This window comes from Cebus imitator, unplaced genomic scaffold, assembly GCF_001604975.1.
Source record: "Cebus imitator isolate Cc_AM_T3 unplaced genomic scaffold, Cebus_imitator-1.0 Scaffold175, whole genome shotgun sequence".
In the NCBI taxonomy this organism is placed as follows: Eukaryota; Metazoa; Chordata; class Mammalia; order Primates; family Cebidae; genus Cebus; species Cebus imitator.
The window spans coordinates 1001602-1026919 of NW_016107490.1; the positions used below are offsets into that span (position 1 = coordinate 1001602).

Below are 25318 nucleotides of genomic sequence, written 5' to 3' on the forward strand. Positions count from 1 at the left end.
CGTAGTATCAGTGCACTTAAAATCTGACATTAGGGCATTCTATAGTCTCAGTCAACAATATTTACACATCTGACATGTATGTAAAAGTCTAAAACATCATAGATATATTTTGAAGCATTTGTGATGTTAGGAAGCAGAATAAAATCATGAGATACTCTTATAATCTGTGCTAAAATCTATAAAAGATTAACTGAGCAAACAAATAAAGTACATATCTAAAACAAGGTGCTTAGACACTTGTCTTTGAGAAGCACTTTGTGTTTCTTTGGCACATATCATGGCAGCAATAGTAGCAGCAGCCTTGCCCTTGGTGCTGATTTCTTACTACTCTAAATGTCTCCTCTGAGCCAGAATACACTGGCTGTTGCTGATCATGCTGTGAGACACCTGCACTGGCTACTAGGCTTGTCATGACGCACAAAACCCTACCATCTTCAGCTTGACATTGTGCAAGTTATAATTATTCATCCAAATGAATATGTCAGAGCAGCAGCAGCAGACCTCTCATCAGAGCAAAAGAAAAATACATCAAAACATTATCAACCCAGCAGGAAGACAGGGACCATAAGGAAAATTACCCATTTTTAATATGAATGCCACAAAGCCATGTCTATTATATTACAAAAAAGAAAGAAAAGAAAAGAAAAGAAAAGAAAGAAAGAGAGAAAGAGAGAGAGAGAGAGAAAAGAAAAGAAAAGAAAAGAAAAGAAAAGAAAAGAAAAGAAAAGAAAAAAAAGAAAAGAAAAGAATCTTCCAAGTTTAAAGTCCAGAAACAATGAAGCCAAAGAGGAAATGCACAAAAGCAGACAGGGATTTTTAAAAAATCAATTATCTGAAATCTATTTACAGTCTTTTAAATATAACTCTGCTACTAAACTACAACAGTAACATTTATATTGTTTAAGAAACAACTGTTTAAAAATTGTTTTAGAAAAACTCCCACAAGCAGAAATGTTTCCAGCCAGCCAATTAAAAAGGATCACATATAACAAAGAAGTCTCACATTTCTTATTTTCAAAACATAAACTAATATTATTAACACTTATCATGTCTAAAAGACACAGAGTTCACACTGCTGGTACCACTCAAAGACCTTATGATGTACAGCCAGACTCTTATAGGTAAATGATATCTATTGAAAACTTTCTAAATATTAATGGCATGTGTAAAAGAAACACTGTGAAATCACCCCAGACCTGCACAAATGAAGAAAACACATTCCAATTGTATAAGCATATAGAAAATAGGCAGTATCTCACATGTAAATACTTAAATGTTAAAAATAACTTTTTGATCTATAGCAGAGTATCTTTTCAAAAAAATATGTAAAAGATTTGAGACACAACAGAAACTACAAGAGATGGATGTGACCAGATAGAAAGTTAAACTCTACATGACAAAATATATCATACACGAAGTTAAAAGACGCGCTACGGAGATATTTATATCCCACATAACAGAGAATTAGTATCAAAATATAGAAAAAATGTTTATAATAAAAGGAAAAAAATACTTTATATAGGCTAAGGCTATAGACCTAATAATAACTATAAATTATTATTGTAGTATTATCTATAAGGAGGTCAGACTAAGATGAGTTTAGTCTCATCTTGGAAACAATATGCATTGTGGAATGGGAATATAAACTTATACAATCAATTAGGGAAGGCAATTTGGCAATATTTAGTAACTTCAAAGAGGCACATACCCCACAATCCAGTATTTTCACTTCTAGGAAAAACTCACGCTAAAAGTCTCATACATGTGCACAAGGAAACATTTAAGTCTGTTCACTGCAGTATTGTTTGTCAAAATCTGTGAATAACCTTATCAGTAGTGCTACAGATAAATCAAGTTGCTGATTGACGTAATGGAATAATATAAAGCATTTAAAATAAAGATACTAAACAAACACACATTATGGATAAATCACTGCAATTATATTATGTTAAAAGAGACTGCAAATATGGCATAAACAAATACGGCAAAAAGTATGCATGGATGGCTATATACCAATTTGGGGTAAACAGTTACAATTTAAAGGGAGAGAAGCAAAGAAGGGAAAGACAGGAACGAGAGACAGGAAGGAGCAACAGAAAAGGAGGTCAGGTCTTAGCTATTCTTAAGACATTTTATTTCCAAAAGAAAGAGAAATATAGATATATCTGAAGTAAATGTGACAAACTATTAACATTTATCAAATCTGAGTTGTGATAAAAAGGTGTTTTATCTGTACTTTGTTAAGAATTTCAATATATTCTACAAATTAAGAATTTATACCTCTCATTACTACTAATTCTACACTGTCTTAGAGTTATTACAAAACAGGTATGACCCAATTAACCCTGAAGCTTAAATTTGAATTAATATTATTAATATAATACTTATTCCCTGCTTATATGAATAAGGGACTGAGCATGTGGATATAAAATTTAAAAGAAATTGCCTTCAAAGATTTTCCAGTTTAGTAGAGAGTCACAAACTAATTTTTTAAATATTAAAATAAAATAAGTGCTAAACAATCTTTTCATGGCAATGCAAACTTTTCCACAGATAAAAGTCTGGGGAAACTTCTAGAATTATCTACATACAAAACACAAAGAAACTCATGAACAGTGTACTTTTCAACCTTGGAAATGTAATATTAAAGTGTAATTTGGAAATAACACCTGGAAAGAGTAAAAAAACCCAGATATATTTTCTCATGATCTCACTTAAAATGTTAATAAAATTCCAGAGCCAAATAGAAGGTGTATATATTTTTTAAAAAAGATATAATGAAAATGTTAATTAAAAAAAGAAGCTATAAAATTTATGCATAATTCCAATTCCTTTTGTTGTTGTTGCTTATAATTCCAATTCTTTAACAGAAAAAAGAAATCAACGTAGTATCCTACTTATTGCATACATCAAAATACCAAAGGCAAACCACAGGCTCTCTCCTCTCCTTTATTTTGCTATGTCTTCTCAATTTCCACTGTAGGGAGATCCGGATTTTAAAAAACAAACAAACAAAAAAGAATACGAGAAAAATAATTTTTGGATAAATATATAATTAAAATAGCATTTTGGCCTTGATAAGACTATTTAAATCCTATTAGGCTTTTAATTTTTTACTAATTTCTTATATATTTACTTTACTCATATATTTATATTTTAAAATAAAGGCATAACTTTTTACTTAAATCTAACAAAACTTTTATAGCCAGCATGAGTAGCCTCCATTTACAGAATATTTGTAAAATGTCACTAGAAATGTTCTTTCTCTTTGTATAAGAATAAAAATGCTCTCTCCATTTTGCTATCAACTGCCACAATTTACTTGGTGAAAGATGAACCATACCCTAACCAATCACATTGTGTCACATCCTTAAAAATCACAAACATGAAATGGTGATGACAGTATATTGATAATCATACCACCTTATATCTATAATGTTATAGTTTATAATGCACTTCTAAAAAACATCTTGCTAATATCAACAATGTATTGAGAAATTCAACTGATAGAAGCAGAAGAATCTTCTGTATTCTTTACTCAAAATATTGAATGTTCTTAATCACAAAATAAAAGAATATACAGACAAAGTTCAAAGATAAACTAAGGACAAACACTTTAAAACAATAAAAATGTAGCAGAAATGGCAAAGTTTGTTTTCAGTCATAATTCATTCTCCTCTGAAAAGGATTCTGATATTATGTAATCAATGTTAAGTATTCACAATATGAAAAATTTCACTCAATTTTTCAGTTACCATTCACTGCTTTCTACAGAGTTCTTTAGAATTTAAATTTAAAAGAAAATGTCTGTCAAAAGTGTTTCTGCATATTTACTGAAAATGAAGCATAAATATCTACAGGCTGGATGGAGAGTGAAAGTGTGTGTGTGTGCATGTGCACGCATGAGTATTTATGTGTGGGTGTGGGTGTGAGTGGGTGTTTGTGTGCGTGGAGAGAGAGAAAGAAAAAATAGACGTTAACTATAATAAAAAATAAAGGAAGCATTACAGAAGGTCTGTTTAAAAATAAATGCTTAGAGAAAAAAAAAAAAAAAAAAAAAAAAAGATTACTTCATAACCTATAATGTCTACCTGAGTAAAAAGAGTTACATTGGCCCTATCCAAGGATGCAACATCTGCAGATTCAACCAACTGCAGAAATATAATATACAGAAGAATGTGCATAGGCTATAGACAAAGTCCCATTGTATATTAAGAGACGAGTATCCATGAATTTTGGTATCTACAGACGGCCCAAGAAACAATCCCCCATGAATTCTGAGGGACAACTGTACTGTTTAATTATTTAAAACAAATTTAAGAATTTACCTGAGGAGAATTTACCTGAGGTGTCCAGGAAGCAGAAAATGAAACAGGAAAATCCACAAAACAATCTGGTGATTCTGCAGGATACTATTAAAAAAGCATAAAATTAGACCATTTTTGCTTCTGTGTGTTAATATCACATTAGGCATTTTAGAGAAACTAAATACATTAGGGTAAAACATAGTACTGTAACTGCAGATATATGATATATAAATATTTTTGCTCTACTTTAATAGTGATGTGAAGAGCTGATTTACAGTCAACCTATGGAAGTACAAGTTTGGTGATTTGGAAGTGCCAAAGCAATCAGTGTTGAGTAAAAGGTAATGAATTAAGTCAGTGTTGTGTCAGCTGCTGAAGTTATGATTTGAGGAATGAACTGAACTGGATTTCTGTTTATCTTTAAAATAAGTCAAATGAGTTGATATTTAATTTTCTTCTAGTCTAAAATTTAATTTCAAATAGCATCAGTCACTATTTAAATAGGCAGTATCAGTTAAAGGAATTAGGAAATATGCAAAAATAAATACATATAGCTGTCAATTTAAAAAATCATTTTCCTTATTAAAGATATTAATTTTAGCAAAAAGGTAAATAAAAAGAAACAATGAAATGTCTTCTGGCTTATTAAGAAAAATAACATGGTTTTTAGCAAGAAAAACCTTTGCAAGATTGGTAAATACAAAATTATTTCCTCAACTAGTCATACAGAAAATGGCAGTCATGAGGACAAATCAAGTTTCTAAGTTAACAAAGGCAAAAGGTAATTTTTTTTTAAATCAATTTCCTTATTAGAGAATCGTACTCCATGACTTCTGTAAAATCCAATTCTGAGTCTTCAAAGTCACATGTAATTAAAAATTCCCATTTCTTTCCATTTTTAAAAAGCCAAATATACTGAAAGAAAAATAGTTTTAGGCAAAGTTTCACTTGACAAAATATTTAAATAGGTTTTAGGCTTTCACTTTTTTCAGCCTCTTACTTTTCATTACTCCACTGAGCAAGCAAAAGAAAACAAACAAACAAAAAAAACATTTGAAATCCCTTTCAAAAAAATTAACATTTAGCTACAAGGATCAGATGGCTAAAAAGACTTACTATCAATATACACTCTGATTAATGTTATCTGGCTATGTAGAACTAATTAACACGAAGGCAAATATGTAAGAAACTATATAAAAATATTCCAGTGCGCTACTTCAGGAAAAAAAGATCATGCTGAGATTAAAAGAGAAGTTCTATTTCAGACAATTAAAAATATCAGATAATGTACTTCAGAGTATCATTGCTATAATCATGGAAAAACAATTTGTACACCATATTTAAAAATCGTGATTATCTCAAAGTAAATGTAGACAGAGACCTCAGCTTTCTTCAGTTCCAGCTCCACTAATTAGCTTGCATGATCTTGAACAAGCCATTTAATTTCTCTGGATGTTTCAAATGTAAAAATGACAAAACCCAACTAAAAGTGTTACAAAATCTCTTTTCCTTCTAAAATGTCAGGATTCTTTAAAAATAATAAAGTACACTTGAAAACTCTATGGGTCAAAAATGAAAAATTTAATTCATTTTGAGTTGCTGCTATTTATCTTGGTAATGCTGACAATGAACAATATCAACTCTCTAATTTACATGAATCATCAATCTAGAGTAAGAAATTAATGAAATGTTTACTGTATTTGGAGTAGATACACAAAGTAAAATATCTGTGGCCGCATTAAGTACATACATAGCTCATTACACTAAAAGAAAGTAAGACCCTACATTCAAGTAGGACTCAGTAAACAGTATCAATGACGTACTGATATGGAAAGAGAACCACAAATAGTTAAGCAAAAAAGCAAGTTATAATAAATATATGATCCTACATATATAAATGAGTCTAGTATGTAGTTTCTCAGATAATGACATCTTTCAAATATATTTTTACATTTGTAATACAATATATATATAATAGACTGATCTTTATGCAAGCATCTTTACTTCATATCTGAGTTAAATGAATACCTGTTATATGTGTTAATTACATTCATGTGCAAAATCAATTTTGTTTATATGACAAACTTCACATAATAGTACAAACTTAAAAAGAGTATTTATATGTCTGGATGATTTATCATAAATATTAAAATATAAACTAGCATCCTATTCATTTTCAGAATAGTTTCTAAATTATAATAGTATTAACTACAACGTAGATGACTAAATACCATATAAGTAACTTGATCAAAATTAAGATAGTTTTCAAAATAGTAAGTTGTATAAGTGTACATAAAACAACCAGCAACTAATTCTTATCAAAACTTTTACTTTCAAAAGTAATTTACAACAACAACAAAAGCTCCACATATAGGAATATTAACTGAAAAATAAGTATAATATTTAATTATTTTCAGGTAAAACATAGTTCTCTAAATCTCATTTGCAGAAAATCAAATCAATAACTATAAAAAATATAATGATTACATAATAAATATCTATTTTTATCACTCACAACATTTTTTAGACTCTATAGTATTAATATATCATTCTAAGACAAATTTTAACCAAGTCTGTTCTGTGACTGGACTGCCCAAGCAGTAAGGCTGACCCACAAGTGAGGGGAAGTGGTAGAATTGGGAGAATATGTATTCCAGAATAAATAAAACAAATGCATTTATTTACTGTATATTTAAAAAATCAAATAAAAGAAACAAAGGTTTGTGCATTTGTCAAAAAAGCCTGCTTTAAGGTATGTTATTAATTTTAAAAAATTTTAGTATTCCACTTAAAACTTAGCTTGGATTAAGATTTTGCATCATACATTCTTAACTTATAGTTTCAGCTATTAGTATGTTTGACAATTACAGGCCCAATTTCTTTTTTTTCTCTAATAAAAAGACTGACAATCCGGCCCAGTTTCTTTTTTTTCCCCTAAAAAAAAGATTTCTTTTTTTTTTTCCCCTAAAAAAGAAGAAATTACCACATCTCAAAGACAACTATGGTATATATAAAAGCTAAACTAAATTGACAAACAAAGATTCTAATAAATTATACCAACATAAAATTCAGTTACATGTTTTTTTTTTTTCCCCAAAACAAACTTTTCTTTTTGGCCTAAATTCCTTCCCAGTTCAAATACAGCTTCCTCTTCTTTTTGCGAGAGTATCCATAAAAGTGCTTCATAATTATAGATGTTACAAAAGTGACCCTGGAAAATATTATCCAGAGAAATACCAAAAGCATCATCTTATCTAACTTGAAAAGGTATAAGAAAAAAGCAGACAAAATGGACCACATTAAATTGTCACATCCTCACTCTGAATATTACCAATAAATGAAGTAAGTGTCATCAACTTGGATTAATAATCTCGTAGGTGAAGTTAAAGGCAGCACAGATTTACAGCATCATCTTCTCAGGAAGTAGAAGAGCTTGTAAAAACGAGGACAGGATGAAATCCTTAGCTTTGGTCTTCATAGAAAGAGGGCAAATTTTATTGAGGTACAAAATATAAACAAATAGAGCTTTGAAGGAAATAACAGAACCCTTGCCACTGGCAACGTGTAACCTTTTAGAAGGATAAAGACAAATTTCTCTTTAAAAAAAAAAGTGCACCTTTACAAACTAAAAAGGAAAATACAATGTAATCAAAATAATTATCTAACATATTTTGCAAATAATGAGATTTCTATCCCACTAATTTTTTCCAACACTTATCGCATATGGAACTTAAAATTAGACCTATACATTCTGTGTGTGAGAAAGAACGAGTCATTTCTCAACCTGTCTGTTATAAAACCACTATAAGATATCAACTTTTCTGTGTCATCCAGTACAGCTTTATATATTAATTTTCTCTAGTGGAAAGCTTAAATGCCAGACACATTTTTAAAAAGGACAAACACAATTGATCTTTTCATCACTACAATCTTCTGAAATAGAGTTGATTGATGACTCCTAGGAACAATAAAAAAAAAGTTGGACATCCTGGTTTTCTCCAAATTCTAATGTTTCCCCAGTGATTACTAAGTAAATGATTAATATGCTGAACTTGTTTATTCTACTTATTTGTCCAAATTCACAATCTAGAACTAAAAAATAAAGATGAAACAACCATGTTTTGTGCCAATAAAATTTGTGAATATAGATCACTATCCTCTAAGGGATCTATAAATAGAGGCATAACCTCTGCAAATTCTTAAAATACTTAAGTCAAAAAACCCCAGCCAAAGCAAATAAACTATAAAAAAAAAATGCATATATGTTGTCTGTGGTAGGGAGTGGGGATCATTATAAGAATAAGAACTACCAAAGAAATTTACAGTAACAGTTAAATGCAAAAGATTTTCTCAGTACAACTTGGGATAGTCAGCTTCCACTGTCTTCTACACAGGATGTTACAAAATTAACAATATGGTACTCTGAGGCTATGGAATGGTACTTGTAATAGTTGTCATAAAGTCTGTATTTTGATCAAATTTGGGCTAAAATTTGACATGAAATTGTCCAGGCTTTTGGAAACCTGGTGAATAAATTCTTTGAGGCTTTCCAAAATCAATGTTTTAAAGCATGATATACATATTTTTAGATGCAACTAGCACTTCTTTACATTGAGAGCATTCAGAGCTCATTTACAAAGTATTTCCTGATCACAATAACAGTTTAATGAGGCACATACCTTTGCCTTCAACTTGAGAGTGACTAAATGCTCTCTACCAGAAGCATCTTCTGCTTTTAACTTGATGGTATTGAAGGAAGTATCCACATATACAAGTCTGGTGAACAGAGAAAAAAAAAATGATCACACCAGGGAGAGCTGGAGAGGGGAACTGGAGATGGTAGAATTCACAATGAAAATATTTGCTATATTCCTATTAATCCATTACAAAAATTAATCGAGGAATTTCTGCATGCCAACCCTTTCTGCTGCTATAGATTTACTGCCGTTAATACACCAACCTAGCACTTAATGCAGTCATATATCTCTGGATTATTTACAATGTGTGTCAAGGCTCATGCTGTGGTCAGTGAGCACTATGTTTCAGTTTTCCATCACTGGAACCTTTGGCACACACAGCATGTTCCTGTCAGCCTCTACTTATGTACACATTAAACTTCCTGTCAAACTCTTTGATCCATTTCTTAGTTTCATACAGTATGAGACTTTTATGCTTCCTTTGTTTTTCTCCTCAATGAGCTTCTCCTGTATTATCAATAATGTAACCATACAAAAATCTAGCTGATATTTGTTCATATATTCAAATTGATGCTCTAAGGAAAATGTCGTATAAGCACAGGTACAGCCTGGTCTCCTAACGATAAATTTTCTTTTTGTACAATGCATAGCTTCTGACACTTAACCTACTCATGGATGCAAGATGACTAATACTCTAAACATATAGCACAAGCACAACCGTTTTGGCTTTAAGTTACTTTAAATGCATGAATTTTCTACAATGAAAACCAATACCCTTTGAAATAAAACGTTCTGTAAAAACAGGGTCCCTTGAGTAGCATAAGCTACTGCCAAAAACGTTCAAATTTAGCAGTATATTTACTAGTAAACTGGGCATGTGGATATTTTCGACATTTTTACAATACTATTCTCTTGTAAAGATAAAAAGTAATCTAAGAGTATTGCAAAACTTATCACCCAGACTAATGCTAAGACCTATTGGAATTCAGAATATAAGCCTCCTAACTTAGGAAATATATTTTTAATATCACTATATGCCATATAGATACTGTATAATGATAAAATGGGCTAATTTCAGGAAATGCACAACGTAGCTGTGAAACAATGTGATGAAAATATATCTAAATTTGTAGATATCTATCTTCAAAAATAGAATAGAAATTGTATTAAAAAGTTTACGGGCTTAGAAAACAAATGACTGTAAAACTCATCTAGAAAGTGTTTTATACACATAAAAATAACAATGATCCTATATTTTCTTTCAGCTATATCTGTAAACCCCTCACCTCCCAAAAAAAAAAAAAAACCCAGAATATGAGTACCACATTTTATCACGATTCTAAAGTTCAGATATATTGATATCTGACTCTTAAAATTTCCACACTTCAGATTCAAGATATTAAGCACATGCATTTATATTCTCTAATTCCTAAAAAATTAATTATTCAAAAATAAGGAAATGTTTAAAAGGTATAAACCTACAGCTACACACACACACGAAAAGAAGAAATAGTATTAATTAAAACAAATTTTCAACAACATTTAGGAAAATGTAGAGTAGTTAAAAGAGCACTGGCTGACAAAACAGAAGAGAAGAAAGAGAACAAGGAATTCAGGCAGAAACAGCTGGCAAAAAATGCAGTGTATAGGATAGAAAGTATGACTGATATACTGACAGAAATTACGTAAATTTTTTAAGTGCAAGAAATGAAAAGGGGAAGCAGGAATCTGAAACTAAATTATAAACAATAAAACTGTGTTAAAAATTATAATTACTCTGCCACTAACTTTTCAGTTAAAAATATTTATGTAGTTGTAAAAAATTAAACTGTTACTAGTTACAATTTTTAGAGCCCAGGAATACACAAAGCTAAAAGACTTAATTATAGTTATAGAAACTAATGTAAATATATTTGACTATTGCAATTTAAAAGGAAGAGATGGCAAAAATTGGGAAGTAGAAATGGGAAAGATACCAGAATGGAAGATTAGAAACAATAAAATCCTTAATTGCTAATTTGAAAGTCAAGAGATACCATCTTTAATTGAATGGACGTGAAAGAGGTTTAAGAAACAGTAAAGCTGATGGGAAAAAATAAAAAAAGAAGAAGAAAAAGAGAAACAATATACTAGCTGAATTATTTTTCATTATAGTAATCAGTTCATAATTCCTAAAAAAATAAACAAATATTGAATGTAGGCAGATTGTTTTGAAACATGGAAGTTGTAAACATAAATACTCAAAGTATTTGTCTCAAAGAATAACACTAGGGATTGAAAGTGATGTGGGAAACTGCTTTTCATTATAAGCCTTAAATATTTCATAACCTTTATGAATATATACAGAGGGAGAAAGAGAGCATGCATGTTTAAGAGAAGTGAAAGAAAAAACTAAACCACCACCTGCTACTTTCTGTACTTCACACTGTTGCTCACCATCACAATGTTTAAAATTATTTTTTAACATCTATAAAATAACAGAGATAAAAGCTCTTTAGTCCTTTGTTTGTAATCACATAACATAAAATTATCATCAAACAACAATGTAAGTGAGAGAGGTAATACACTACAGAAAAAGTACCATGCTTAAAAATATGGCCTATAAGCTAAAATGGCCATGAGGTTAATTTTGTTAAACTTTAAGACGTAATTTAAATAAGGCAGTAAAAAACGTTTATAATTCCAGGTTAATATCAGCATGGCCATTTAAAATCAAGGTTCACTTTACCCATGCTGCTTCCTGGTCACTTTGTTTTGGGGTGGAAAGAAACCTTACTGCAATCATTAATAGTCTGAGTACATGTGACCTACATTGTCAGTTGCCCTCTAATATTTAACTTACTTTCTTCCTTTTGGTACTAAGATTCCTGACTGCGTCCAACACTCAACTAAACCAAGTTTTAGCAGGATCCAGTTCACCCCGCTAGTGACTTGTCCTAGCTGCCCCTGAAGAGAAGTGCTGGCATATAACTACATTTTGGCCAGTGGTCTGCAAGCACAAGCAATGTGTGCATTTGGGGGATCATTTATAACAGAACTATGCTTTCCTCTCTTCCCTCCTCTTATTCTCCTTCCCTGCAAACTAGAACTTGGACAGGCCAAAATGAGCTAGCAAACATCATGAGGACAGGAACAACACTCTATAAGGCACTAACCAACAAAACACTCTGTGATGACGGAGGTATGAGATATCTGGACTGTTTAAAACGGTAGCCACCAGCCACATGTCTATGAAGGATGTAAAATGTGGCAAGTAGATTTTTTATTTTATTTAAGTTAATTTAAATGTAAATATCAATAGCCACATGTGACTACTGAAAAATGCAGTCACAGTGGATGGTTGAGAAACAAAAGAAACCTGGATTCTTGAATGCCCTTGTGGAACACAGGCATCAACTCACTCTTGACCATCTGACTATCTCTGAATTGTTAAATGACAGATGAATAAAATTCTACCTTGTTTAAACTACTGAGCGTTTACATTTCTCTTTGTTAACAGCAGCCTAGCCTATGACATAACTAATAGAGGCTATTTATATCAATTTATGATAGAAAAAAATATCTTGGTGTTTGGTGTATGGAGGAGATCTTAAAAAAAAGTGATAAGCTCTTACAAGTGATATCAAATCAGTTTGTCTAAGAAAGTCTATTTCACGACAGGCACAGTGACTCATGCCTATAATTCCGGCACTTTCGGAAGCTGAGGGGAGGATCACTTGAATCCAAGAGTTCAAGACCAGCCTGGGCGACACAAAGAGATCTCACCTTTACAAAATCTTTATTAAACTAGCTCGTTATGGTGGCATGCACCTGTAGTTCCAGCTATTCAGGAGGCTGAGGCAGAAGGATTGCTTAAGCCCAGGAGTTCAAGGTTGCAATAAGCTTATAGTGTACCACTGCATTACAGCCTGGGTGACGGAGAGAGACTATGTCACTACATTTTCCTTTTAAGTCTATTTTAAGTTGGACATCTCACTTTAACAACAGGTAATAAATAACTTTTATTCATTTTAAAAAATACAAATCATTTAAATAATACATTTAGGAAACTATCACCATCAGAAAGCTCACATTTTAAAATAAAATGCTAGCAAACCCCCCACAAAATAACAAGATTTGTATTTAGAAGGAATTTAGATATTACCACTAAGCTAAGCGTATTCTAAAAATTGACAAAATAAAAAACTGGAAGCATAAAATCTAAAGATATAAAATGGTTTATTTTGGCACTCCGCTTTGTATTTATCATTTGTTCTATTTCGTTATGTTTTTTAAACATTTGAAACACATGTTAATACTAAAGCTTCAGGGACATTTTTGTTGTTGTTGTCCCTGTTAATAGCTAAATGTTATCAAGTACAGCAAAGGAGAAGTAATGTGTTTTATATTTCTTAAAATACTGTACTTATATTGACCAAGAGTTTAAATTATTTAGCTTTTCTTTTCTTTAGCCACCTAGATGCATTTTAGTAATACTGACATCAACAGGCAGACTGCTTTAAAAGACAGACTGAAGGCATTCATGTTTTAATAAAGCATCCAAGTTTCCATTTTTATTGCCACTCTCAAGTTTAAACATTAACTACTTCATATCTAGATTACTAGAAACAATCTTTCTAATGGGTATCTTTACTTCCCGTCTCTCTGTACACCAATCCACAGTCTGCCTTCTGTGTCTAGATTAATCTTCCTAAATACCTTTTTAATCATATCAACCCCTTGCTCAACAGTATTCAATGAGTCCCTACCACCTGCATATAGAGAATCATTAGCCTAGCAGTCAAGGCCCCTCAGTTTAGCTCTAATATGTTAATCCCCTTATGTGGGCAAACGATCTATTCCGAAGGCAAAAAATAAATCGCACATTCCTACTCCTACAACCTTGCCTTCACCATTCTCTCCCTTTAAAGGCTCTGTATATTCCTTCTAAGCTTATCCCAACACTCATCTCTTCTAAAAACCCATCTAAATTACTAGCAGCCAAAAATACTTCAAATTTCTCCAAACTCACATTACTTCTTTTCATGTAAGTTTTAGCTTGTCAAACACATAATAAATTTTTTTAAGGAATATGAAAGTTTTATATTTCTATGTTGTATGTCAGTGCATCATGTTCCATGTATACGTGAAAATGTGGAAGGTGTTGTCAGACTGGTTCACATTTACTGATTGATATGTAAGTTTTAAACAATAGCTGAATGTAAACTGTTTTAAGTAAATACTGTAAACATATTACCAACCTACAAAAACATGATTTTTTTTAATACTAATTTGCAGTTATTCAAAGACGGATCTATGTATGAAGAAACATCATCCTATTTATAAAGATTTTCAGTTTAACTGAAAACCATACTGATTAATGTCTATGCTCTTACGTTTTACACAACAAAAATTATCATTATCAGTTGTAATTAAGTCATAACACTAAGTACTGTAAAACTCAGACACAGTCTGACGCTGTTAGTTGAACTAGTATTTCAACAACCGGATACACCTACTTTATACTAGGAACTATGTGAATCACATAACATGCCTCTTTGAAATCTTTATTATTAGGTATTATCAGCTTCCTTTAAAACACAAAAAAATGTGGCTTAAAGAGATTAAGTTTGCCCAAGATCACACAGCAGATAAGCCAGAATTAAAGCTCTGGTATAATTATTGGAATGAATTTAGTATGAACAAGAATCTCCATTTCCCCAGTATGTTATAAATTTTTAAAATGCATTAACAATTATACAAAATATCACCATTAATCAGCTTCTAAGATAATGAGCTTAATCAAAAACCTAACAATATATGTTGACAATCTCCCAGTTAGCACATCAGATTTAGTAAAAGTCAGCTCCTTCCCAAGACAAACTTGAAAAATCCAACTAGTTGAATGGTACTCACTCTAAATGATAAATATTTTACCTAAAAAGGACAAAAGTATCAGCACATTTCTACTAGAACCATTTGACTTCTGAATTATCTAGGAACATAAGATTATTAAAATCAATGTATCTTATAAAGTGTATTAGTCTGTTTTCATGCTGCTGCTAAGACATACTCAAGATGGGGCAATTTACAAAAGAAAGAGTTTTAATTGAACATCACTGTTCCACATGGCCGAGAAGGCTCACAATTACAGCAGAAGGCAAAGAGGAGCAAGTCCCATCTTACTTGGATGGCAGCAAAGAGAGAATGAGGAAAATGCAAAAGCAGAAACCCCTAATAAAACCATCAGATCTCATGACACTTAATCATTACCATGAGAACAGACTGGGGGAAAAGCCCCCATGATTAAATTATCTCCCACCAGGTACTTCTCACAACACATTAGAATTGTGGGAGTACAATTAGATGAGACTTGAGTGGGGACACACAGCCAAACCATATCATTCTGCCCTGACCCCTCCCAAATCTCACATCCTCATATCTCAAAACCAATCATGCCTTCCAAACAGTCCCCCAAAGTCTTAACTCATTTCATTATTAATTTAAAAGTCCATGGTCCAAAGTCTCATCTAAGACAAAATAAGTCTCTTCCACCAATGAACCTGTAAAATCACAAGCAAGTTAGTTACTTCCTAGATACAATGGGGTACAGGCACTGGGTAAATACAGCCATTCCAGACAGAGGAATTGGCCAAAAAAGGGGCTACAGGCCCCATGCCAAGTCCAAAATCCAGCAGGGCAGTCAAATCTTAAAGCTCCAAAATGATCTCCTTTGACTCTGTCTCACATCAAGGTCATTTTGATGCAAGAGGTGGGTTCCTATGGTCTTGGGCAGCACCATCCCTGGGATTTCACAGGGTTTAGCACACTCCGCACCTGGTTGCTTTCATGGGCTGGTGTTGAATGCCTGTGGCTTTTCCAGGCACAATGTGCAAGCTGTCAGTGGATCTACCACTCTGGGGTCTGGAGGATGGTGGCCCTCTTCTCATAATTTCACTAGGTGGTGTCTCAATAGAGACTCTGTGTGGGGGCTCCAATCCCACATTTCCCTTCCACATTGCCCTAACAGAGGTTCTCCATGATGGCCCTACCCCTGTAGCAAACTTCTGCCTGGGCGTCCAGGCATTGCCATACATCTTATGAAATCTAGGGAGAGGTTCCCAAACCTCAATTCTGGACTTCCATGCACCCACAGACTCAAGGTCATGTGGAAGCTGCCAAGGCTTGAGACTTGTACCATCTGTAGCCATGGCCCCAGCTCTACACTGGCCCCTTTCAGGCATTGCTGGAGCAGCTAGGATGCAGGGCACCAAGTCCCTAGGCTGCACACAGCTTTGGGGACCCTGGGCCAGGCCAACAAAATCACTTTTTCCTCCTAGGCCTCTGGGCCTTTGAAGGGGAGTGGGATGCCATGAAGACCTATGGCATGCCCCGAAGACATTTTCCCCATTGTCTTGGGGATTAACATTTGGCTTCTTGTTACTTATGCAAATTTCTGCAGGAAAGAAAGGAAAGCTTTTATCTTAAATATTTTTCCTTCCCAACTTAAAATGTTTATAATGTCCAATCCTACAGAATTGATTAGAAATACCAAATACGTAATTAAATAACACAGCAAGGTCAGCATTACCTAACAAAGGATTTTTCTTTATCGGATTTTACGATTAAACTGACAAATCTACAAGATTATTATTTACAGTATAAGGAAAATATAGACTTACTGACAGTCTAAAAAGCATTAAGATTCTGAAAATACATTTAAATCAATCTGTCATGCAAATCATTGTGTGTGCGTCATTTCAAAAGGTATTTTAAATTAAGAATTTAGCCAGCTCCTCAGGCGGGGCCTGAAACAATAGCAATTCTAGTATGCAAACAGTATAGTTCAGGTCTCAGCTTTAGATCAGCAGGTCCTGAAACCCAGTTTTATCAGAGTATCAGTGTACTAGACCTAATTTAAGAGTTATGTCATAAAAATAAAGTTGATAGGTTTTGTCACTCTACCAGACGGTAATGGATTAACACTAATAAAATTATCTTCTTTGGCTTTTCACAATCCATGCACATTGCTTCTCTTCTGCTAACACATTCTTTATTTTTAAATAGTATAAAACAGCAACTAAATTGAAAGTCATTTATTCATCCTAGGCTGGGCATGGTAGCTCACACCTGTTAATCCCAGCATTTTGGGAGGCTGAGGCAGAAGAATCATTTGAGCCCGGGAGTGTGACACTAGTCTGGACAATACAGCAAAACCTTGCCTTAAAAAGGAAAAAAAGAGAGAGAGGAAAAAAAAGTCATTCATCCACCCTACTCATTTTAATTAAACTATAATCTTTCACAAATCTACACAACAGATTTTGAAACTCTCTAAGAGTATGTTAATTTTGCAAATAGTCAATTTTATTTGTGGTAAGATACTTTTTTATTAGTTTCACTTTCAATGTATGACTATCTCCAAATAGCTGGGGAAAATTTATTAAAGGCTCCATATCAGAGCTGCTCTATGCGACAACTACAGGGGGCATCATTCACACAAAATGTCTGAGTAGTGTTATGTGCCCAGCATTGTCTATATACATCTGTTTTATAGAAGAAGTTGGAAATAAAAACATTTATCTTAAAATTTGTCCTGAGAAATTAAATAAAAATACATGAAGCATCTAGCACAGTCAGTGGCACATAGCAGAAACTTCGTAAAAAGCAGTTCCTATATGTAACAATCTTAGTGAAAAGAAGACACAATAATATTGTGATAAATGACATACGGTAGAGATATTCATATCCTTATTTTTGGCTTTCATCTATTATCAAGGTTAGAAATCTGCTACCTTTTCTCCTACATTAGAACAATGGGTATAATACAAAGCAAAAAACAATACTTTCTATTTAGTTCACAAAACACTTACTCCATAAAATATTTCATATACTTGCACTATTTCTCTTATAACTTTGTTGCTAATGACTCTCAAAAATCCTATAATTATACTCTACCCTTCCTATCACGGTTATAATTAAGTACTACTATGATCATCTACCTAAATTCTGACTCTTCCACTAGATATAAGTTCCATGAGGAATCTTTGTTGTTGTTGTTGTTGACAGTGGTCTCGCTGTCACCTAGACTGGAATGCAGTGGAGTGATCTCACAGCCTCAACCCCCCCAGGCTCAAGCAACCCTCCCACCTCAGCTTCCCAAGTAGCTAGGACTACAGGCCCACACCACCATGCCTGGCTAATTTATTTATTTATTTATTTTTGCATTTTGTAGACATGAGGTTCACTATGTTGTCCAGGTTGGTCTCAAATTCTTGTGCTCAAGTGACCTGCCCTGTCTCAGCCTCCCAAACTACTGGGATTACAGCTATGAGCCACCATGCCTGGCTCATGAGGAATCTTAAGTCGCCTTACATATCCACACTGCCTTACATTATAGGAAGTTCATAAATATTATTAGCTGGGTAAAAAAACGAGTGATTCAAAAATCTTATGTCGTATCCTTAATGCTTCAACTGATTTTTGTTATTGGACTTCTCTCAACAATGTCAGATCCACTCAGGTAGACCACAAACTCACTATCTCAGTACAACAGAAATAAAACTAGAACGTTTCCTCTGTCCTTGCAGAACTCTTTTTACATTCCCAACTATGCTGTAAAAACTAAATCTTAACATTAAGCATCTGAAAATAAGTCAAAATACTTTTTCTTTATTCCATCAATCTATACCTAAAGAATAGCTAGGCCCATGACATCAATGCCTCAAAACTAATAACTTCAGTGGGTACTGCTGCTAGTGCATCTCAACTTTCTGCTTGTCTTTCCTATCTCTCCTCACCATTTTTATGCTTAATTTTATTAAAAAGGCTCCAACCATCCCAAATACTACTGAAGACTAGTGGGTTAAAAATAAAGTCTGATCTCATGAACAAGCATCAACTAGTCCTCAATATCATAATATAGTACACTTAAAATTATATGTAACATCTATTTCTGGCCTAAATGGAATAGCTTGCCAAAGACCAACACTTCTACAGTGAACAACTAAAGCAGGCGGATAAAAGAAAAAGGGGGAAAAAAATTGAAAGCATCAAAGAACTGCTAAGCTGACCAGGCCTTGAAGGACCCAAGTCCTAAAGAAGGGGGAACAGAAGTGAAGTAAGCCAACATTCTGAAGCCATTTTCCTCAATATATTTATCAATTCCGGCACAGGGCAAGAGAAGGAGGATCTGGGCAAAGGGCCCTGACAGAGAGCTGCTATTAAGTGGCAAAAAAGCAGCATGTCTGGCAATCTCTTGAGGATAGAGAGAGAAAAATAACAGACTTGAAAGGCCAGAATCTGGGGAAAGGTAGGCCCACAACCTGGCCTAACATTCTGCCAATATACCCTCTAAACTTCTAATAAATCATTAAACTGTAGGGAATAAGAAGATAAACAGTCAAGCAGAAATGCAACGAAAAACAAAGAATATTTAGAAAGCTCATAATACAAGGAGAAATTAATTGGAATTCAGAGTCTACCAGTGAGACAAAGTCTCAGTGAATACCCCAGGATCTCTGTGGGAACACTTGAAAGGCTGCTCCTAAAAGAAAGGCAAAGAAAGTAGATAGAGCTTTGTCAAAAATGGACCCCAGACTTGAATTGAGGTAAGCAGGACTTGTGGAGAGACAAAGGTTAGAGTTTAGGATCTACCAAAGGAAAAATCCCAATGAATATACCTGGCTCTTGCTTGGAAGCTCTGAAGGGTTATAGCTTTAGAGAGGGAGGGGAGCAATCAGAGGTGGACTGACCCCTATGAAAACTAAAACCCACCGGCAACCCACTTGGACCTTTTGGCAATCTGTTCCCACTCTATTTTCCCAGGAAGAAAAAAGGTAAACCCTATATAAAAGGAAATAATACCATCTGGGGCCTCTAAACTATTTTATGCATAATATTCAATAGTTAACATAGTACTGAAGTCTGAATGGCCAAGGGCAAATCCTGAAGAACAGCCAGCAGGGGCAATGAGAAAAGGTACACTAACTAGAATGCCTCCAAATTAAGCCAGTTTCCTCATTTATCTCCTTTCACCAGTTCCTTTGGAAAGAAAGAATAGCCTTATCGAGCAAAGATAAGATTTTAGATTTTTTGTTATATAATATTCCAATTTTATATTGAATCGGTTATAAAAATAGAGAAAAACCCTCTAGCTTTGAAAAAGTATTAGGGATGCCAAGATACAGGAGGATCATGTGACAATAAACCACACATAAAAAAGTAAAAACCGAACTCAGACTGCCCACCTTCCAACTCACGCACAAAAGCACTTTCGTACCCTGACCTCTGACCTCACTCTAACCTTTCTAGATACATCTAGGGATGTATCTAGAAAGATATGGGGTAGTTCTCCCCACTGCTCAGGTTGGAGTCCAAGCATGGGGGTAAATGGGGTGGGGAGAAGAGGCTCTCTTCTCTACCCTCCTTCATGATTCCTGACTCCCCCGCAATCTGTCTTCCCACATCTTTTGATGTTATTTTATTGCAGCTTTTTAAATATTTTAAACAATTATTTAACCCTTGACAGCAGAGACTGAGGAGGGGAATAATAAGGAATAGCAGGCTGTATCACTGAGATAAAGAGAAATAAAAACAAAAAGGAATCCAGAATATAAGACTTAGAAAAATACACACACACACACACACACACACACACACACACACACGGCTAAAACAAAAGGAATTTATTCTTTCATAGTTCTGGAGGCCAGGAGTTCCACATCAGTTCATTGGGCAAAAATCAAGGAGTCAGCAGAGATGTGCTCCCTCTGGAGGCTCTGAGAGAGAATCCATTCCTTGCCTCTTCCAGTTTCTAGTGGCTGCTAGCAAGAAAAAATATTTTAAAACTATGAAAGATAGAGAAAAACATAGAAAGAATTTCAACAAAGCATTAAAATCTGTTTTAAAAGATGCAAATGGTAAACAGAAATTTTTAAATTATGTAACTAATTAGCTTGTGTAGTTATAGCAAAGTAAACATTAAGATACCAATATTACTAGAGATGAAAAGAAACATGTCCTAATAATAAAAGGGAAAACAACAAGGAAGATATAGCAATTATAAATCTGTAAGCAACCAATAGCATGACTGCAAGTAGACATAAAGCAAAATTTCTGAGAACAAAAACAATTCCAAAAAATTCAAAATCGTACTGGGAGAATTGAACAGAGCTCTCTCCAGAGCTCTTAGGACAAGCAGACAAAAAATAAATAAATAATTGAACATATAAGATATCTGACACACGTAATTTAAAAATGTGAGGAATGAATAAAGTAAAGCACTGTACCTAGCAAGAGATTACATCGCTTTTTAAGTGGAAATAGAACACATACTCAGACAAGGTGCCGAGTCATAAAGCAAGTCCCAGTAAACTTCAAAGTATTAAGGTAATTAAAAGCATGATTTCTGACAAAAGGAGAGTTAACTGGAACTCAATAACCCAAAAATCTCCAGTTGTTTGAAAATTAAGTAATACACAAAATAAGCCAAAAGAAATCACAAGAAAATTTATAGTTTTAACTGCTAATATGACTATAACATCAATTATGGGATCTACCTAAAATTGCTTATGAATTTACAGCATTAAATTAATATATAATAAAGTAAGATAAATTGAAAAAAATTCAAGGACCTATATATCTATCTCAGGAAATTACAAAGGAAGTAAATCTAAAGAATTAAATTCTTAATAAGCAGATATGAATGATAAAAAATATACAGAAAATTAACTGCTAAAAGTTGAGTCTTTGAGAAAACTTAAAAAATTGATATGGCTCTTGCAAAACTGATGAAGAAAAATTAAAAAGACACAAAAACATCATCTGGAAAGAAAAAGGTGGCATCACTATATATCCTAAAATCATTTTTTAAAATGAATGTAGGATGAAATATAAAATGTGACAAAACAATCTGTGTTACAAATATGGAAAAGAAGTACACTGAAGAGGGTGGAGAAAATGGTTCTAACCTAAGTAACTGTGAAAATGAGTCAAGCCTGTAACACTGAAGGCAAAACAAAAAAAAATCTGTAAAAATAAGCATTGTATAGTTGATAAAGCTATTACCCAGGGAGGTACAGGTTAATAATTATGATAGTGCTCTGCATGTATACTGCAAGTGAACAATTAAGTAAATGGATAACAGATAACGGGAACTGGGTTTGTCCCTGTTGGAGTATGAGATTTCAGATATGCCAAGCAAGTAGGATAGAAAACCACATGTGGTAATGGAATTTCAGATATACCAAGCAAGTGGGATAGAAAACCACATGTGGTCTGCAACTGGAGTTGCAGGCATCAGTATAAACTCATGTTTACCTTAATACAGATACCAATGGTTATATAAAAAAACAATTTACAGATATGTACACACGAGTTAGTAAAAACATATTTTTTTCCTGTTTTCAGTTAAGAAGGCCCAGAAACAACAACACAACAATAGCAAAAGGCACCCATAGGGCCCACATCCCAGTTTCTAATACCACTCACAAATAAAAGCAACTAGGGCTCCTTGGAAAAATGGCTGATTCTAGGACAAGGGCAGGAAATATATAAAATTTCTTCTAGTCCCAGAAAGTAAGAAAATATTCAAATACATATAAAATATATATAAATTGTGGAGATATATATATATATCTTCACAATTATGAGGCATGTCAAAAGGACACAGGAGCCAACTGAATGAGCTCTCAATGGCCAAAGCTAGAACAAATTGAGCAAGAAAATAAAATAGTATTAGATTATAACCCAAAGTAAAAAACAAATACCCCAAGAGTTCACAGTATTTTAAATAAATGACTGAAAAAAATAAATGAGAACAAAATCTGAGCAGAAAAATTCCAAATCTGTGTAAATACTCTGCCCTAAAGGAGGTGATCATAACTGCCCACTCCTTAAGTGTAGGCTATACAGAGTGGCTTCCAAAGAGTACAGTATGGAAAGAGGGCAAAAACAGTAGCTTTACAATGCAGAAACCTGACAAATACTACCTCAATCAGGTAATCAAGATCAACAGTGATGAGTCACATAGATAACATATGCCTTGATTTGAACAGAACAAAAGTCAGGATAAGATTAGCATACAGAAATATAAATCCTAAATTAACCAGGCATAGTGGTATGTGCCTGTAATCCCAGCTACTCAGGAGGTTGAGGCAGGAGAATCCCTTGAACCCGGGAGGCAGAGGTTGCAGTGAGCCAAGATGGCGCCACTGGACTCCAGCATGGGCAACAGAGTAAGACTCAGTCTCAAAAAAAGAAAATAATAAATAAAGAGAAATATAAATCCTATATCCACTATATCCAGCATGGCTCTAAAAAGTGTGCCAAAAATTTGACTCTAACTTTCCTAGAGGCCAAGTCAAAGAGAACATAGTCAATTACATAGTTTACATTATTAATTAAGTGATAGGTTGGATAGTCAGGCAAAGCATGACTTTTCTGGCATCTGAAATAGGATAAAACTTCTTTCATGGCATCTCATAAAGATAGTACTGTATCATAAAATGGAAGACATCCAAACATAAAATCCCTACTATATTTCTTAGCGCTATTTCATACAACATCCTTTAATCCAACTCAATGCCATCCTCAAGAGCAATTATACAAGAGAGCAAAAGAAAACAGTTCAGTTTTACGATCGATGAGTAAAATTGAGAAAACATAAAGATTACAGAGACTTTAAGCAGTCCATTTACAGTGAAACATTATTACATGCAATCATAATTTTAGTAAGATTTTAACAGCTGAAATCTGAGGCTGGAATTTTTATCAAGACCAGTATTTAAAAAACTTGACTCTTAAGTACAGATCACACACACTTTGAACCAGGAAGGCAGTAATGTAAAGAAGTATTTATAAAAAATTAAGTCTACCTAAAGTTATGGCTGGAGGAATAGCTAACCTATCTCTGCATATAGGTGCACCAAAAGAAGTATGGCCCACTTGGTCAAATTTTAGTAATTAAAAACAAAACAAAAAAATTGATCTATGGATAAGAAGAGAAACTGTTCTAAGTAAACGTCTCTTAAGGAATATAAAGGGAAGTAGAAGGCAAAGGCAAAGAAAATAATTCTGCTTCCTTCTCTAATAATCACAATGCATTTTTATCACCTCTAGAAACAAATTTATATAGGAATAAGCTGGAGCTCTAAAATATGTTTAAGACTAGTTTTTCTTTAGTTATCAGGTCATGGTATAAAATACATTAAAAGACATATATTCTGCACTTAAGATATGCTCCTAGTTCTCTTTTAAATGGCGATTTGATTTTCTGGTTCTTTTTAGGTTGATTATGAAAAGGCCAACTCATAAAAATAGCTAAAAAACAACAGATGAATAAGATGTTTAAAACATATTCAGAAAAACTTAGTGGTAAAAAATTGCACATTCCTTTCCCATTGTAACTATGTCAGCCTTTGATTTATCTTAGTAATAGTGCAATCTAAACGGAAATAATAAATGAATACTAAAATACTATTGATACTGGTTAAGAAGTGATAAGAACTAAATTGGCCTATCTTTACTGCTGCTTTAGCTCAAAGTAGAAAGGTTATAATATACCTAATGATAAATGCAATGTTTCAAGTATCCAGACTCAGAAGGAAGCTAAATTCAGAAACTGAATAGCAAGGAAATCATCACATTTTCCCAGGTGGTATAATAGATTAAATTTTAACAACTTACATACACGTCTACTGAAGTTTCTTTATGCATTAGTTTCTTAAAAGAAATCATTTTTTTTCAAAGAAAGCTAGATGATTCTTCCAAACCCTAGTTGCTAAAATTTACTACTCAAATTACAAAAGCACTTATAATGTTTTATACATATATATATATGTAAGTTTAGACATGCCAAATTGTATATTAACCAAAAATAACTACAATTATTCCAAAAATACTACAATTTTTCCAGTCTCTAAGTCTAAGCATTACTCTTCATATATAGAAAATTTAAAAAAAAAAAGTCTTATGCTCAATGAAAATACCTATTACAGTAACATCTTACTGTGTACATAAAAATGTCATTTTTTCCAAATTACATTTAGCATTTTACATTGTAAGCCAATTTTTTATGATGATATTGCTCTCTTTAATTCACAGCAACAATAAAGATCTAGTTACAATGAAACACTTTGACTAAAATCAGGTATAAATAAATTGCTAAAACTAGAAATGTATTAAGTCAAAACATATAAAACAATGGCATTTAAAACATATTTTAAAACAGACATACTTATCCCAGCCAAGAGTTCCTATCTCTTCAATAAGGCTTGAGTAGAACTGGGGAGGAGGAGGTAGTGCATATAGTTCTTGTCTATTCTTTAAAGCAACTTC

At 33.2% G+C, this 25318-nt stretch overlaps 1 protein-coding gene across 4 annotated transcripts in view; it reads right to left on the bottom strand.

Annotated features, from left to right (window-relative positions):
• FANCL (FA complementation group L) overlaps positions 1-25318 on the bottom strand; it is a 78326-nt gene that overhangs the window by 32263 nt on the left and 20745 nt on the right. For 2 of the 4 annotated variants that reach the window (XM_037744447.1, XM_017544970.2), the window contains exons 5-7: positions 25218-25318; positions 8987-9083; positions 4344-4412 (exon numbers count right to left, since the gene is read on the bottom strand). In XM_037744447.1, coding sequence (XP_037600375.1) covers positions 4344-4412; positions 8987-9083; positions 25218-25318 — 267 coding nt within the window. Of the gene's footprint in view, positions 1-4328; positions 4413-8986; positions 9084-25217 lie in introns of all 4 variants that reach the window. The other 2 variants (XM_017544969.2, XM_037744446.1) reach the window with 1 other exon arrangement.